The sequence below is a fragment of the Cnephaeus nilssonii genome (genome assembly GCF_951640355.1).
Source record: "Cnephaeus nilssonii genome assembly, chromosome: 18".
NCBI lineage: Eukaryota > Metazoa > Chordata > Mammalia > Chiroptera > Vespertilionidae > Cnephaeus > Cnephaeus nilssonii.
The window spans coordinates 13,654,412-13,670,106 of record NC_137089.1 but is presented as its reverse complement, the minus strand read 5'-3'; the positions used below and the strand labels follow the sequence as shown (position 1 = coordinate 13,670,106).

Here is a 15,695-nt window from a genome sequence, read left to right as displayed (position 1 = left end):
CAGCATCAAATGCTGAGCAAGACATTGACAAGCTTGTGCTTCATCCCTTACTTTCTTGGTGAAGTAGAATAAGACCCATGACTAAGAGGAAATGAGTAAATGGTGATGTCCCAGAAAACAGGCTCAGTTACTTGTGTGAGATTAATCGTGCATCCATTGAACAGTTCTCATGGCTGGTGCTTATGCTGTTGTCACACACACAGCAAGCGTTTCTTTTTAACCTTATATCTCACTGCATGGTGAGTCAGTGTGTTCATTACATTTCTCCCGAAGCAAAGGCAAGAACCAGTGCCCAGAAAGAAGATACATGTGCTTCCAGTGCTTTAAAAGGCAGGCTTTAAAGCAAAGAAGACCGTGAACTTCCTGTGTCAATAACAATCATAACAATCCCCAGGCCCGCACTGAACCATAGGGGTGTGGACGGGGCTGTGTGTTCTTCTTGGTCAACCACCCCCTCCCACTCATCATGGGAGGCTCGGTCTTTCAGCAATGCCAGTGGAGGGCCCCAAGGGGAGAGATACCTCGCTTCATCCCTTCTTCTTTTATCTGCTTGGAAGGTGTTGGGCCAAAGTCCTCTTCCATGGGCCTGAACATCCGTTTAACAAGGACACTGCTGCTAGAAAAGATGAGCAGGAAGTATTCAGTAAAGCAGACAGGGTAATAGCACAAAGGTTCATGCGTGGCAGTCCCTATCTTTTCCCTTTGTTTATAACATCCCTAGTTCTCCACAACCTCCTTCTTCCCCCTGCAGGTCCCGTCATCCCTGTCTGAGGCAGAACATGCCCCCCCCCCTCCCCTATCTTTAGGACATGGACCAGAGACATACTTCTCATTGCTGACTATGGATCTACAAAGGTGAGACCTCTGGGTTTCACTCCCTCTGTCCTGCAATGAACCCCTCCCTGCCCAGATCAGGGCTGGGGAGTAGCAGGAGAGAGCCCTGGTGTCTGTGTGGTCTCCAAGTTACACGAGCCCCCTCCGAATTAGCTAGGGCCTGGGGGTCCTGCCAGCCCCCTGTGGGCACAGGGGGACCTGGGGAAATGGTGCAGGCCTACCTCACTGGTTCTGTTATAAGGTTGCCCTCACTTCCTGCTGCTCTATGTCTCCATCTGGTTGGAGCAGATGAGCCTGCAGTGATGGAAGTTCCCTGGAGACCCAGACCTCGGCTGCCCAGCTCTTCCTCCCCCTTGGGAGAGGGTTTCAGTCCCGCTTCCTGAGAGCTCGTGGTGTGGTGGCCGTGTGGCCCCAACTGGGCCAGGTCTGATAGCTCTGCATTTCCTGCCCAAGTTCCTGCTCTTTCTCGGCACCCTAAGGAAGGGGAGGACTGTCCGAGAGGAATGCAAATTGGAAAAACAGGCTGTCTGAAGGGAAGGCATTGATGCCATGGACCCTGTGAGCCAGCCAGGGCAAGCACCAAGCTCATCCCTAATTCAGTGACCATCAAACTAATACTTAGTGTGTTACGTGTCTTACGCAGGGTGGTGTAGCTGATACGTGAAAAGCACTGTTCAGAGAACCCAGCTTTGAGGGACAACCTCATGCTAAAGGTACTCAAGAAACCTGAGATGATGAGTGAGGGTGTAAGAAATGATATTAAGAGTCAGGATTCTCTTACTGTATTCCCCACTAAGTCAAACTATGGAAATTCCAGAAGGAAATCTCAAACCCAAGTCCCAGGTAAAGGTGGTAATGAGTTTTTAGAGCACTGTTCCCTCTGTCTTCCCCTCATTGCCTTTTCATAAAAGTAGGCCATGTTATTGTGTCATGTTTTGGAACTGGATGGCCATGACCTCAGGAGCTGAAGGTTAAAAATCTGTTCGCACAGCTGTCGGTGACCAGGAGGGTAATAATGGGTAAATAGCCTGAAATGTCACCAGACTGTGAAATATCACTCTGTCATGCTGTGGGAAGGTTCCTAAGCCAGTGATTTTCTTTTTCTCGCCAAGCAAGATTTATTTTTCCAGTTCTGCTGACTTTTGATAATGCCCCATTCTGAGCCGTGACAAACTTTGCCATTAAAATAACATCTTGGATAAACCACCTTTCTCCTGGGAGTTAAAAAATGCTTTTTCACACGTTCAAATCTACAAACCCAGTAGGGAGTCAGTAAGTTTGTGTGGTCTGAATTCAACTGTTACATTTATTTTCAAAACAAGGCAAGAAAGGAGGGGCAGATAGGACTGCCCCATTCGACAGATGCAGAGAGCATGATGCCTGTCCAATTACACTCGATTGTACCACAAAAGGACTGGGGAGCGAGGAGAAGGTGCTTCCTCCTACACCAGTCTCCATCCCACTGGCACACATGTGAGAAGATGTGAGTGACTTCAGGTCATGCGGCACATGAAGCCATTATCTTGAGGGATCAATCTCAGGGGAAGCAAATGCTTGAAGTATAGCCTTAGCCGGTTTGGCTCAGTGGACAGAGCGTCGACCTGCGGACTACAGGGTGGCAGGTTCCATTCCGGCCAAGGGTACATGCCCGGGTTGCGGGCTCAATCTCCCCAGTGGGGGGGGGGGCGTGTAGGAGGCAGCCAATCAATGATTCTATCTCATCATTGATGTTTCTATCTCTCTCTCCCTTCCTCTCTGAAATCAATAAAAAATATATATTTAAAAAATATTTTTTTAAATGCTGGAAGTATAAACAAAGTTTCATCAGAAAAAAAATAATGGGAAGATGTTCAGGTCGGAAGCCTGGGTCTCTGGCCCTGTCTGGGAAAGGCAATGCTACACCCTGCCTGCGGGGCTGGACCGCACTAGGCATTGGTGTGTAGTGAGGGGATGCCCAGTCCAGTGCGGAAGGAAGCTGCAGGCACCATGCCTCTCACAACTCGGCTTGTGGCCTGTGTAGGCTAATTAGCATGTCTGCCCTAAATAAACTCATCTCGATGAATTTATTTCCAATAAAAATTACTCTTTGGGGAAGAACCCATCATCCCAGAATGACTTTAATCGATACAGGATCCAAGATGCTGGCAGAGTAGGTAGAAGTTACATTCACCTCTTCCCAGGTCCAAACTGGAATTACAACTAAGTTATAGAACAATCAACCTGAATAACCAACTCTAGACTAGCTGAACAGAAGTCTTATAACCAAGGATTCCCAGAAGAAGCCACATCGAGACTGGTAGGAAGTAAGGGGATGTGAAAAGAACTGACCCCACACCCACATGCTGCAGCGGAGGGATATCTCAGCCTGAGGAGACTGAGGTTTGAGCCCCACACTGGGCTCCCCAGCCCAGAGCACCAGAGCAGGGAAGAGGAGCCCACGTAACATATGGCTATAAAAACCAGTGGAAATTCTGTTTCCCAGAGAGAGGCAGGAGTCTGCTAGAAACCCAAGTGCCCTCTTAATGGACCAGTGCACCAAACCTCATTCGGGGCCACTCTGGCAGAGAGAGGGCAGGTGGGAGCAGACTGGAGTCGTGTGAAGACAGATTGGGTTGTGTGGCTCTGGGGATAAAGTTTAATGAAAAACACAATTTTAAGCTCAGCCAGCATGGCTCAGTGGTTGAGCATTGAGCTATGAACCAGGTTCAATTGGTTCAATTCCCAATCAGGGCTCATGCTCAGGTTGCGGGCTTGATCCCCAGTGTGGGGCATGCAGGGGGCAACTGATCAATGATTCTCTCTCAACACTGATGTTTCTATCTCTCTCTCCTCTCCCTTGCTATCTGAAAAAAATATATATCTATTTAAAAAACCCACAATTTAAAAATAGAGGCAATATTATGGCTCACTTATGTAATTATTCTAACGTTATGAGAATCAGTATTTGTGGCTTGGAGTAAAATTTATGATGACAATCTCATGCATATGAATTTAAAAAGTGCTATATCTTAACTTTGATGGTAATGAAGAATTGTCCTAATAAACAGATATGACAAAAAGTAACTCTAGTGATAAGAAAGACACCAGTGTCAAAGATGAACTGTGAATAATCTAAACAGAAGTGTTTCATAAAATGACAGGTATTTCAAAATCATATAATATTATTCTTTAAATGTATGTGTAATTAAATTAACAAAGCAAATATCAGTAGATTATTGACATTTTTGGCTATAGTCACAAAGATTTACCTATTTAAGTTGGCCCAAAAGCTTTAATTTTTTTTCATCTTCTCCTTGGAAAATTGTCCTATATTTGTAATCACCTTATGTATACACTGAGTGGCCAGATTATTATGATCTCTGAACGCATAATAATCTGGCCACTTGGTGTGTGTGTGTGTGTGTGTGTGTGTGTGTGTGTGTGTGTATCTATAATAATAAAAGCATAATATGCAAATCTCCCGAACAGCAGAACCACCATCCGGATGCCCACGCTATGACACGCACTGGTACCAGGCCAGCCAAGGCAGGTGTTATATGATTGGGTGGGGGGCGGGGGAGACACCATTGCCCCACAATTACCCCGCAGAGGGAGGCCCAGGCCACACTCTGCGGGGTGATTAATTGGGGGCTCTCTGGCCTGGGAACTGGGGGTGTGTGGCGGCAGACACGGGCAGCGCCAGGCCAAGGCGGGTGCAGGTGGGAGGTGGGGCCACGAAGCCAGCAGCCAGGGCTGTGAAGTCAGCAGCCGGGGGAAGGAAGGCCTACCCTTCATGCATCAGGCCTCTAGTATATATATATATATATATATATATATATATATATATATATATATATATGTGTGTGTGTGTGTGTGTGTGTGTGTGTGTGTGTGTGTGTGTGTGTATTAGAGGTCTGGTGCATGAATTCGTGCATGGGTGGGGTCCGGCCAGCCTGGCCAGGGGGAAGGGACATGGGCGGTTGGCCGGCCTGCCTGCTGGTCGAATTCCTGGTCGAGGGGACAATTTGCATATTAGCCTTTTATTATATAGGACTAGAGGCCCAGTGCATGATTGAATCATGCACGTGTAGGGTCCCCTACAGGCTTTCGCTTTTCGCGGTGGAGCTGGGTGCCTGTCCGCTGGTGCACCAGGCCTTTCAGAAGCCTCTGGTGTGGCAGAGGCTTCTGAAAGGCCTGGTGCCTGAGCGGACAGGCACCCAGCTCCCACGCTTTTGATGGTCCGTGGCCGCTGAGGGGGGCTGCAGCGGACACCTGGCTACCCTGCCGTTGAGAGGCGCAGCTGGGTGTCCGTGGCAGGCCCCCTCAGCGGCCGTGGATCTGGCCGTTGAGAGGCGCAGGGGGCGGGAGTCCCGCCCCCCAGCCTCCCGCCGCCCAATCGTGGGCGTAGCGGAGTGATGGTAATTTACATGTTACTCTATTATTAGATAGGATATACACTGAGTGGCCAGATTATTATGCGTTCAGAGATCATAATAATCTGGCCACTCAGTGTATACAGTAAAACACATGGGAATTTTGGGAGAAGTCAATGAAATAATGCATATAAAGCACTTTGTACAGTGTCTAGCCAAGGTAGCCAATGAATGCTATTCCTTTTGCATATAACAAGAGCCAAGAGCCTGCTATAGATGATCACTGAGGCTGTCCATATTGCTCAAATGACATCTAATTAGAAGGTGAGTAAAAGAGACTTGGGCCTTGGGCGTTAAGACTGTAACAGAGGGTAATTCTTACAGAGGCTAAGCCAAAAGAGTTAGGTCCACTGGCCATCTAAATGCTGCCAACTTGCAAGGAAGGACAACTGAGGCTGAGGTAGGTTAAGTGAGGCCTGCACATGGAGCAGCATTCAGGTCTCAGGCACTTCTCACTCATGCTAAGGTTTCCCAGGAGAATAATAGAATGTTAGTGCTAGATGGGATCTTAGAGATGATCATATTCTACAAAATCCTCATTTACAATTGAGGGACCCAAAGCTCAGAGGTCAAGGAGCCGGCCCCAGGATTCCCATTAGTGAGCTGCAGTCTGGGAGCGCAGACTCAACGTTCTTTCCATGACGCCACACTGTCCCTTGTAAAATATGTGAATAACAGATTAGAATTGATAGCGCTAATCACTTCTGTTCATTCCAGCCTCTGGAAATTATCCATGTGCCAAGATAAAAAGAACAATTAATTAAGCGTTTAGAAAATTTAGAACTCAAGAGTTTAGAGGTCAGATTCTGGACAAGGTTCTGCTTCTAACCAGCTGGGGAAGTGTGTGTCTCCTTTGAGAGTCTCTATCCTTCAGGACAGAAGGTGGCACCCTTTTTCTGTGAAGGGCAGACTAGTCAGTCAGCACTTGGGCTTTCTGTGCTGCATGGCCTTCGCTGCAACCACTGAACTCAGCTGTGGTCCCACCAATGCGGCCACAGACGAGGCATAAAGGAATTAACATGGCTGTGTTCCAGTGAAATTTTATGTACGGACACTTGAATTCCATAGAATTTTCAGGAGTTAGGGAGTATTCTTCTGGATGTTTTCAATCACTTAAAAATGTATGTGAACAATACAGAAGCAAGTGGTGGGTCCTCAGGCTGTAGTTTGCTCAGCTCTGCTCTGGGAAGTGAGCTCAGCAATATCTACTATACTTACTTCACCTTGAAATGTTTCAGAAGTAAATATGTTAATGATATTAAGAATACGGAAGCCCTGGTTTGACTACAGTTTGAAAATAACTGATGTAGAGATTTTTAGTTATATCTGTGTAGTGCAAACCAAGATCTTAGGTACACATATGTAGTGTATCGTAGATATTGAAAAATGAATGTAGTTGTAGATATTTTTAAGAGAAAAATAGCATCCAGATCATACGAAGAACTAGAGCCAATGAGTAGAAGTCAAAAGAAGGTAGACATCAGTTCCACAAACTACCTTTCCGAGGGTTGGAGTCACCCAACAGTAATGGTCTACCTCACACACGGTGAGAACATTCAGAATATTTCCATCATTTCTCGAGGATGTGGTATGATATCACATTGCCTAGCAGAGAGGGTCAGCTAAATGACCTTGAAGGATCCTTTTTAGCTCTAAAATCCTAGGAGTCTATACAGTGAGTTGTGGATGGCAAGCAGCAGGCAGTCTTGACGTGCAACAGACACACTGAGAGCCTTGGGTGACCCTACAATCCTAAGGACTGTGAAAAGGCTCTCAGCCTTCCCAGCTCCCACCCCACCATTTTCACCACTGGCCCACCCGGCTCGCTCCCCAGAGTGAGGGCTTCAGGAGGTACATGCAGGCGGCCCAGGTAACCCCGAAAGCAGGCAGGCTGTCTCCTTGGCGCTTGCCTCAACTCAGCTTGTTCTTCCCCCAAAAATTATTTCAGTAACTGGATTATCGGTAGAAAGGTGGAATCGAGGAGATAAATCACGTAGAAAAATAGCTGGTTATTCAAAGGCAGATCAGAGGAAGGAGAAAGGGGGAGAGATTTGGAAGGAAAATGGTATTCCCCCAGCCTTCCTCTCAGGGCCCAGAAGCAAGCATTTGTCAGCTCTGAGCCTAGAGGTGAGAGGACGGTCCCACCCATGCTCGCAGTTACTGCCTGAAGAGCCATTTCTACTGAAATGAACCGACTTTGGGTGTTTAAGTGAAAGAACTGAGTGTCTTACCCTTCTCGTTCATCATCCGCGTTGTAATACATCTGCGGAACAAAACAATAGGCTTACTGTAGGTCAGAGTCAGAAGTGGAAACATATTATGCGATGCACAGCTGTCTCGTAAAAAAGACAAATCTGTGTAATGATGCTATGCATGTGTCAAAAGAAATACAAATTTAACCTCATGTTCTCCCTAAGGTCAATTCTTATACTTCAATGAGATAAAATTGGAAATGTGATTATTTCCAGCTAAGACAATCTGATCAGATTACCTATAGCCCTATTGCTTTCGACAATAAGGAAATATTTTAGCAGAATCTAAGAAGCATTGTTTAGAAGGGCTCCAGGGCAGGGCCAGTGAGTAAGCAATCCCATTGGCCCACGGGTGAGCTGACCTGGACGCTGTGTTTAAGGTGTCGGGACGGGAGCAAGAGGGTCCCGTGGCAGTGCGGCAGTAACTCAGGCCTCTGTGTGCTCCGCAGAGGGGCCCGAGTTCCCTGGCATCCTCCAACCACAGAAATTTAGGAGTCAACTGTCTTCAAGCTGGAAAAGGTCATTTAGCTCTTAAAGGCATTTCTGGCCAGAGAGAGATCTTCAAGAAAAGACTCCTGTCCTAGCCGGTTTAGTTCAGTGGATAGAACATAGGCCTGCAGACTGAAGGGTCCCAGGGTCGACTCCAGTCAAGGGCACATGCCCAGGTTGCAGGCTCCATCCCCAGTAGAGGGCATGCAGGAGGCAGCTGATCAATGATTCTCATCATTGGTGTTTCTATCTCTCTCTCCTTCTCCCTTCCTCTCTGAAATCAATAACAAAATCTATTTAAAAAAGAAAAAAAAAAAGACTCATTTAGTTGGTCAGCATGGCAGTAAGCAGAATCAGAATTAAAGCGATTATGAAGCATCCTTCTCATTTTATGAAGCAGCAGGGAAACTCCAGAGGGGATCTGCAGTGTACATAGGTTCCCTTGACCCAATTACTTATACAAATTCATTGTGGACCTTTCATGAGCTTTATCTGTATGCTTCAAGACCATTTTTGCTTGGGTGAAGAACAATACCTAAGTTAGTATCAGCCACACATGTTAACTACAAAAGTCACCTCTAGTACTAGTACATTTTGTCACTGTCCCTGCCCCAGATGCCTGGGAGAGAAACAGCTGTGCCTGGATGGATATCCTCCCTACAAACTTTCTTAAAGGCTCTAGCCAGTTCCTGGGATCCTGCCACACCCGGGCGTAGTTGTATAACAGAGCTGGTTACGGGAATGAGTCATCTAGTCATTAGCTCAGATTTCCACGAGGAACTTTTCCCTCTTAAACTTCTTATGTCTACTGTTGTATTATATAACTCTGTTTCTTCTTAAACAGAAAACGAAGAAGCTAAGATCTTCCTAGCACTGGCCATACAACTGGATTTTTTGTAAAAAGTTCCTGCTGTTGACCTGTGTTTTGCTGGATTCTTTCAATGTGGCATAAGGCATCCGCCCTGCCTGGCTATATGGCAGGGTAATGGACAGCTCTTTGCACAGCTGGGTGGTGACTCAGTGATGGAGCAGCCTTCCCTTACGTTCTGGCCTCCTCAACCCTGTCCCTGTCACCATCCTGGCATTGTCATTTCTCCTCTTGCATAATGGCCCACTGTTTCTCCCTTGTCGATTGTAGGACTTATTCCACTAATTCATTTTTTACAGTGTTTCTCAAACTTTAAAGTGCATTAAAAAATCACCTGGAGACCTTGTCATAAACGCCAATTCCTGGAACGCCCTTCAGAGAGTTTAACTGAAAAGACCTAGAAGGGAACTTCAGAACCTGAAGCTTCTGTGGTTTGGGGGAGGATTGCTTACCAACCACAACTGGGGTGGGAGGGAGGCGCAGTGCCCTCCTTGGGGTCTAGTGCTTTAAGGAAGGCTGATACCTGCAGAGTATACGTTATGTAGAAAGGTGATGCCCCTGCATCCGCACTTTCTCCCAAGCTCCCTTATCATTTGTTTTTAAAGGCATTCCAGACCCAAGCTGCAGTGACTATCAGCACCAACGTGAGGACAGGGAGACTGGTGATCTCCATAGTGCTTACACGGTGGGTTCCTTCCCTCATATTAGTTTTTGATAATCTGGTAAACATTCCCACGTGTGAATCAGTGAGATCACGGGGGAGGAGGGTACGGGTGGGCTGACAGTGAAGGCCCCACTCTCCAGTCCGTGCCCTTGGGCGACCAGGAATCGCTGAACCACGGTTGATGTGCCTTTAAGTGTCACTCAGGAGTGTCTCACTGACTGAACTAGAGGGCTGCTCGCCCTGCAGGTGGGCAGAGCTGCGATGTGCCCGGTTCTAAAAGGCTCCCGCCTGCTGTGGTTACTGAGCTGCACACTATCTATCGCTTGCCTCCTTCCCCGCACAGCACATGGTAAAACTGGCCCGTATTTTGACCTGCAACTGCAGGCTCTTGTTCTGCATATCAAAATCTGCTTCTAACCCTAAGGAACTGCTGTCTTCCCTGCTGTTTCTGGACCCATCCCAGGCTTCTCGCTCATCTAAGAAAAGGCAGGCTTTAAAGTCCAACCAGCCACAGTAGGCGCTCCTTTCCTTGGCCAAGCAAGTTGACCAACCACAGAATATGCACGCATTGTGTCGGGGCACAGCTGGGTGTTCCTTAGTTACCCAGAGCCCAGGCAGGCTCCCTCACCGACCCCTTCCCTCATTCCAAGGGCAGAGGGAAAGCCTGCGGGCTCTGCAAGGTGGACCCCAGACAGCAGGGCTTACCTCCACCGATGGCACGGCGGACAGTTTGCTGAAACCAACAAAGTGTATGAGGCTACACTTTCCTTTGGACTCAGCCACAGGCTAGGAGCCCAGCTCGGGACACAGAGGTGGCAAGTGAGGCCAGAAGACTGACAGTCCTGGGAAGCCAGGTTGGGTCCCTTTTTCTCTTAAGAATGACTTGCAGTTTTTTACATTTCAGAGAAATGTTGCCAAGAGAATAGGTCAGGCTGTCAGCTTTGACATGGAGCTGAAAACAGAATCATGACCGTAAACGATAAGAACAATTTAATTCCATTCTCCCTCTTCTGGAAGCTGTGGAACCCTAGCCCCAAAAAATCCCAGGCAGCAAAGACTGGCAATACACAAGTCACCACCATGTTCTTGGGAATTAAAGAATAAAATAAAATAAAATACAATCTTGATAAATCATAACACGCTTCCTTTTCCTTTTGTGTCCTTGTTTCTATCAAACAAGACACGACGTGATGTTAAATTAGTTTTCAGTAAAATCTGCTCTAAGAAAAGCCGTGGGTATTTTGTTCCCATGTTGTGGATAGCTGCTTTGTCTCCTACATATCAAACACAACGCTCAGGGACAAATATTTTCAAAAAGAGGAAGTGACACCAATAATGACTTCTCCTCCCAGACTATGGTCAAGTCCAATGAGGGTCTACACACTGACAATGGAGGAAACACTTGAGTGCGTCAGCATCACCTGGTTCTCAAAACAGAACTTTCCTTAAAGGACTTTGGGTTTAAAGAACACTAACCAATGCAACTTTCACTAACACTCAATTGGTTTAGTGCAAGACAATTCTGGTGAATACTAGGGTAGTAATTATTTTCTTTTCTCCACACATCTTTAATTTATCACATAAAATAATAGTAAAGATATTACAGAACGAAAAATCAGCCATATATCATAACTCTGTCATCAAGTGTTTTAACTGTCCTTGTTCCCTTTAAGTTCAGATATATATTTTAATCACTATAAAGAACAAACGGTATTCTACCTTTTTTCACTAAACATTATCATAACTAGTTCCCATTTTGCTACATAATTTTGATCATCTTAACTTTAGTGGCCACATAATATTCCATCAACTTGAACTACCATAATGAGTTAGTTATTAGATGTTTATGTTATTTTAATATTAGTTCTTTCGTTTCACTTGTAGATATACCTAGAAGACAGGAATTGTTTTTTAAAAGGCTTGTCTACAATATCATTTTTCTTTGGGTGTAAAATGATTTAGCTATTTAATGGGAACTGTTAATTTACTAAGGGGAAAATTGTTGATAGGGCTTTGTTTAAATAAAGAATTTTGCAACTTGAAGTTATAGGCACAGTTCAACTTCCCACCATTAGGTGGGGCTCTATTGCATCGGGCCAATCCCATGTGAGGAAACTAACAAAACTTCTTACAGGTTATCAGCCTTCTAACTTTCTTCCTTTCGGTGCTTTGTCAACACTTCACTAATATCAGCTCATTCTCTTCTTCCCCGTAGTAAGTTGGTTTCCTCCCTTGAGACATTCCTTTGTATGAAAATCCATTTTCCGGGGGGACTGACTGACTGCCGAATGCCCAGTGTCTGTTTTATTTTTAAGGGCAACGCTGTCTGAAGTGATTCTATCTGAAGGCTCTACCAGCCCCGCGGATGGATGGCAAGTAGACGTCAGCAGGCAGCTCATACCTGTCCTGTCCTCTGCAGGTTTGCAAAGTGAACATCGGGGATGAAGAGGACCGGCTGCGAGTGCAGATCAGGCATCGTTTTGAAGTAGGTGATGTCACTCTTCTTTTGTAAAGGTATCGCTGCCAACTTTCCATCAGAGGCTGGAAGTGGTGAAAAAAAAAAACAAAATTCAGAGGGTTACACATGACTAAGAACTCTCAAATGTAAGCTCTAGTCTTAGCCACATTTCATGACTTTCTCCTACGAAGCTTTCCAAATGCCATAAATGAGCCCCCTTTCCCACTGCCAAGCCAACAGAAAAAGCTCGAACTTCGAGTGAGCACTCCTGAGGTGGACTGCTGCTCCCCTCATGCCCGCCGTCCCTCTGTGTGTCCTAGGTTTCTTTCTTAAAATTTTTATTGGCTTTATTGGGCTGACACAGGTTAATAAAATTATATAGGTTTCAAGTGTACAATTCTATAATGCGTCACCTGCATATTGTATTGTGTGTTCACCACCCAAAGTCAAGCCTCCTTCCTTCACCATTTATCGCCCCTCTACCCTCTTTTTACCCCCTCCCCCTTTTCCCTCTAGTAATCACCATACTGTTGTCTGTGTCTGTGAGTTTTTTATTTGTTTGCTTGTTTATTTAATCCCTTCACCTTTTTCACCCAGCTCTCCATCCCTCTCTGTGTCCTAGATTTCTTGTCTGTAAACGGAAAGTGTTGGTCTCAATCATATTACAAAATCCCTCCTAGCGCAAACACTCTGTGATCATTGATTCTATTTGCTTTTCGCAGGGACAACTGACTCTAGGGAACAGCAAGTAATCCCTTGCATGTCTGTAGTTTCTCCTGCAACCCACTTCTTCCCACCTGCTCCCCAGTGGGCCCAGGGGAGCCCATCCCTTTCAGTGACACTCACAATTGTTGCACTGGGTTTGGGAGGCCTGGCCTTTCCCCTTCTTCCTGTTCTGCTTCCTCTCTTCATCTCGGATTTTTCTTTCTGCTCCCTGAGAGGGGAAAACAAATACAGACAATGCCAGGCATGTTATCAAAGCACACACAAACACTGCTGCATGCAAATCACAGGGACGAGAGACAAAACAAGGGAAGGAGGAGAGCGGGCAGTCCCATTTCCATCCCCCCAGTGAGGTCAGGCTCAGTTCTGAAGGCTGACGGGTCTCACTTCTACTAGATTTCTCCCTTTTTTGGTATCTTGACTAGCCACACAACTTCAGCTTTGAGTCCCTACAGAAAGACCAGACCCAGTTCCCCGTCCCAGTGAAGCCACTCAGGTAACTTACTGATTATAATAAATGTCCTAAGATGAAGCCTTGGCCCATTACCATCATTCCTAGACACAGAGAGGGCATTAAAGTTGAGTGTGAACTCCCTATAAAATTTTCCCTTTGCTTGCTGTGATGGAACTTTTTCTAATCATACAGTAATGGAAATGAGGGAGGACATAAGGAAACTAGACAGGCTATAAGATTACTTTGTACATACAATATGACTTTATGTTTTGTTTTGATATGTTCATATGATCTTGGAGATGGTGCTCATTCAACCAAATAGAAAAAAGTTTGGTCTAGCCCTGGCTGGTATGGCTCAGTTGATTGGAGCATCATTCCATACACCAAAAGGTGGTAGGTTCGATTCCTGGTCAGGGAACATAGCCAGGTTGCAGGTTCGATCCCCAGTCTGGACAACCAATGTTTGTCTCTCACATCGATGTTTCTCTCTCTCTCTCTCCGATCAATTTTTTAAGATTTATTCTCTTCCTTTTGCTCCTCTGTTCCTGGTAACCTGATATTTTTCATTGGCTTCTCTTCCAAATCACTGTCTATCTCTTTCCTTCTTGGCTTTTGAGGATTTCCTGATTATCCTCTCCTCTCTTTCAATTTTCTCTGTCAGCTTTGCTAACTCAGTTTCCATTTCTCAACCCCAAATACAGATGTTTCAACACAGTTTCCTTTTCCTTTCTCTCTCTCCATTCTTGATGCAGACGAATTCATCTGCACTCACATTTCCATGATACTTTAAAACAGGTGAAAACCAGATAGACATCCTCATACTAAACTACATTTCAGATTCGCATTTACAGCCCCTGCCCTATGTGGCAGCATATTTAAGGAGCACTGAAGGGTGAACTGGCCAGCATTCTCTAACCTTTTAGAAACTGACCCCGAAATCATCACACCCAAAAGATAGATTTGTAGTATTAAAATTATCCTACTATTATGCAAAAATAAATTATTTCAAAGCCAAGGGACAAATTGGTGAAAATACTTGCAATATAAAGTGTTGAATCCTTAATCTACAATGATTCAAATAAAAATTTAAAAAAAAACAACATAACAAAGAAAAATGGACAAAGGTCATGACATAGGCAATTCACATAAAAAAACACACAAATGGCTTGAATTAAAACAAGGAGATGTATTTTTTTGCTTATCACATTGGCTTTTAAAAAAGCAGATTCCCAGTTCTGGCCAAAGTAAGGCCATGACACAATTGGAATTTGTGGTCAATGAAGGTATCATAAAGGAGTAGCTTTGGAGCTAATGCTTACATGGCACTTTATGCCACGTGAGTTCTAAGAGTTTTATGTATGTAAGATTTAAAATTTAAAAGTTATAATATTTTAACCAGATATTTTAAATATGTATTTTATGTTAAAAAACACTTACTATTCATTCTTATAAGAATATAATTATTTTACAGTGCTTTACTTTTAAGTTTTGAGTTGTCATTGATATACATAAACCACAGAAATTTATAGCAAGAGGAGACTAAAAATATAGAAATATTTGCTTAGGAGGTCTCTTCAAGATATATCAAGGTTTTATAGAGTTTTGATGTTTAGATAACATATTTTCAGAATATTATAAAGTTAATTAACTGTTAAATGCACAGACATCACTTTGTTTAAATGGGTGTGAAATATAAGCAAAAGACTCCTATTATTCATTTTTGTTGTGTCCATTTATGGCATTTTTCTATGTATTTTGATCTCTGTATGATCAATATAAATATAAATATGAAACTTTTATTTACCTAAATAAATTACAACTCACCCAAGACATACCCCCAAGATTTGTCAAGCAATTTTATTTCTAAATTAGTGTTTTATTTTGTACTATTTCTACGAGGAAAAGGTCTGGAATTAACCTGCTTCAAGATTTATATATGTTCAATGTAAATTTTAGGAAACAAAGTCACCTACTAATTATTTTACAGGAATTGACATAAAGGATTAACATAAAACATAGAACAGATCTCCGTAGTCTCGTCTTGGTGCCTGGTCTATAGAAAAAATTTCCTGCCCAGAATGACGCGCTATCAGCATGACAATACAGTCCTGGAAGTGTGTGAACACTCCTGGGAGAGCCACCGCTCTCCTTCTCTTTCTAAAATAAAGTTCTGACTCCACAACGATCAGGGAAGCTTTGGTCCTTCCCTTCAGATGGAGAAAGCTTCCTTGAACATGTCCTTCCAAAAACTCCTTTCCTTCCTTGTGACTTGAAACTTCTAGGAAATATTCTTCCCACTCTTATGAAAGTGTATTAAAAAAGTCGAGTTCTTCCAGAAGAGCATAATTTGTATAATTTTATACAAATACCAAATTTATCCTTTGAAAATAATTTCCCCCACCTAAATGTTCACTAGGGAGTATAAAATTTAAAAAATATGCAGGAGAAGACTTTTGTATCTAACTTATTAGGAAAATGAATAGTGGTTAAGTACAATACACCCTGCTTGCCCCCTGAGGTTTCCTCCTTTATTCCTAAATT

The 15,695-nt window shown here is 44.3% G+C and overlaps 1 protein-coding gene across 3 annotated transcripts in view; it reads right to left on the bottom strand.

Annotated features, from left to right (window-relative positions):
* Window positions 1–15,695, bottom strand: part of GRHL2 (grainyhead like transcription factor 2) — a 127,568-nt gene that overhangs the window by 13,082 nt on the left and 98,791 nt on the right. For 2 of the 3 annotated variants that reach the window (XM_079796123.1, XM_079796125.1), the window contains exons 10-13: window positions 12,824–12,911; window positions 11,921–12,060; window positions 7,478–7,509; window positions 522–616 (exon numbers count right to left, since the gene is read on the bottom strand). In XM_079796123.1, the coding sequence (XP_079652249.1) occupies window positions 522–616; window positions 7,478–7,509; window positions 11,921–12,060; window positions 12,824–12,911 (355 nt within the window). The remainder of the gene's footprint in view (window positions 1–521; window positions 617–7,477; window positions 7,510–11,920; window positions 12,061–12,823; window positions 12,912–15,695) is intronic. The other variant, XM_079796124.1, reaches the window with a different exon arrangement.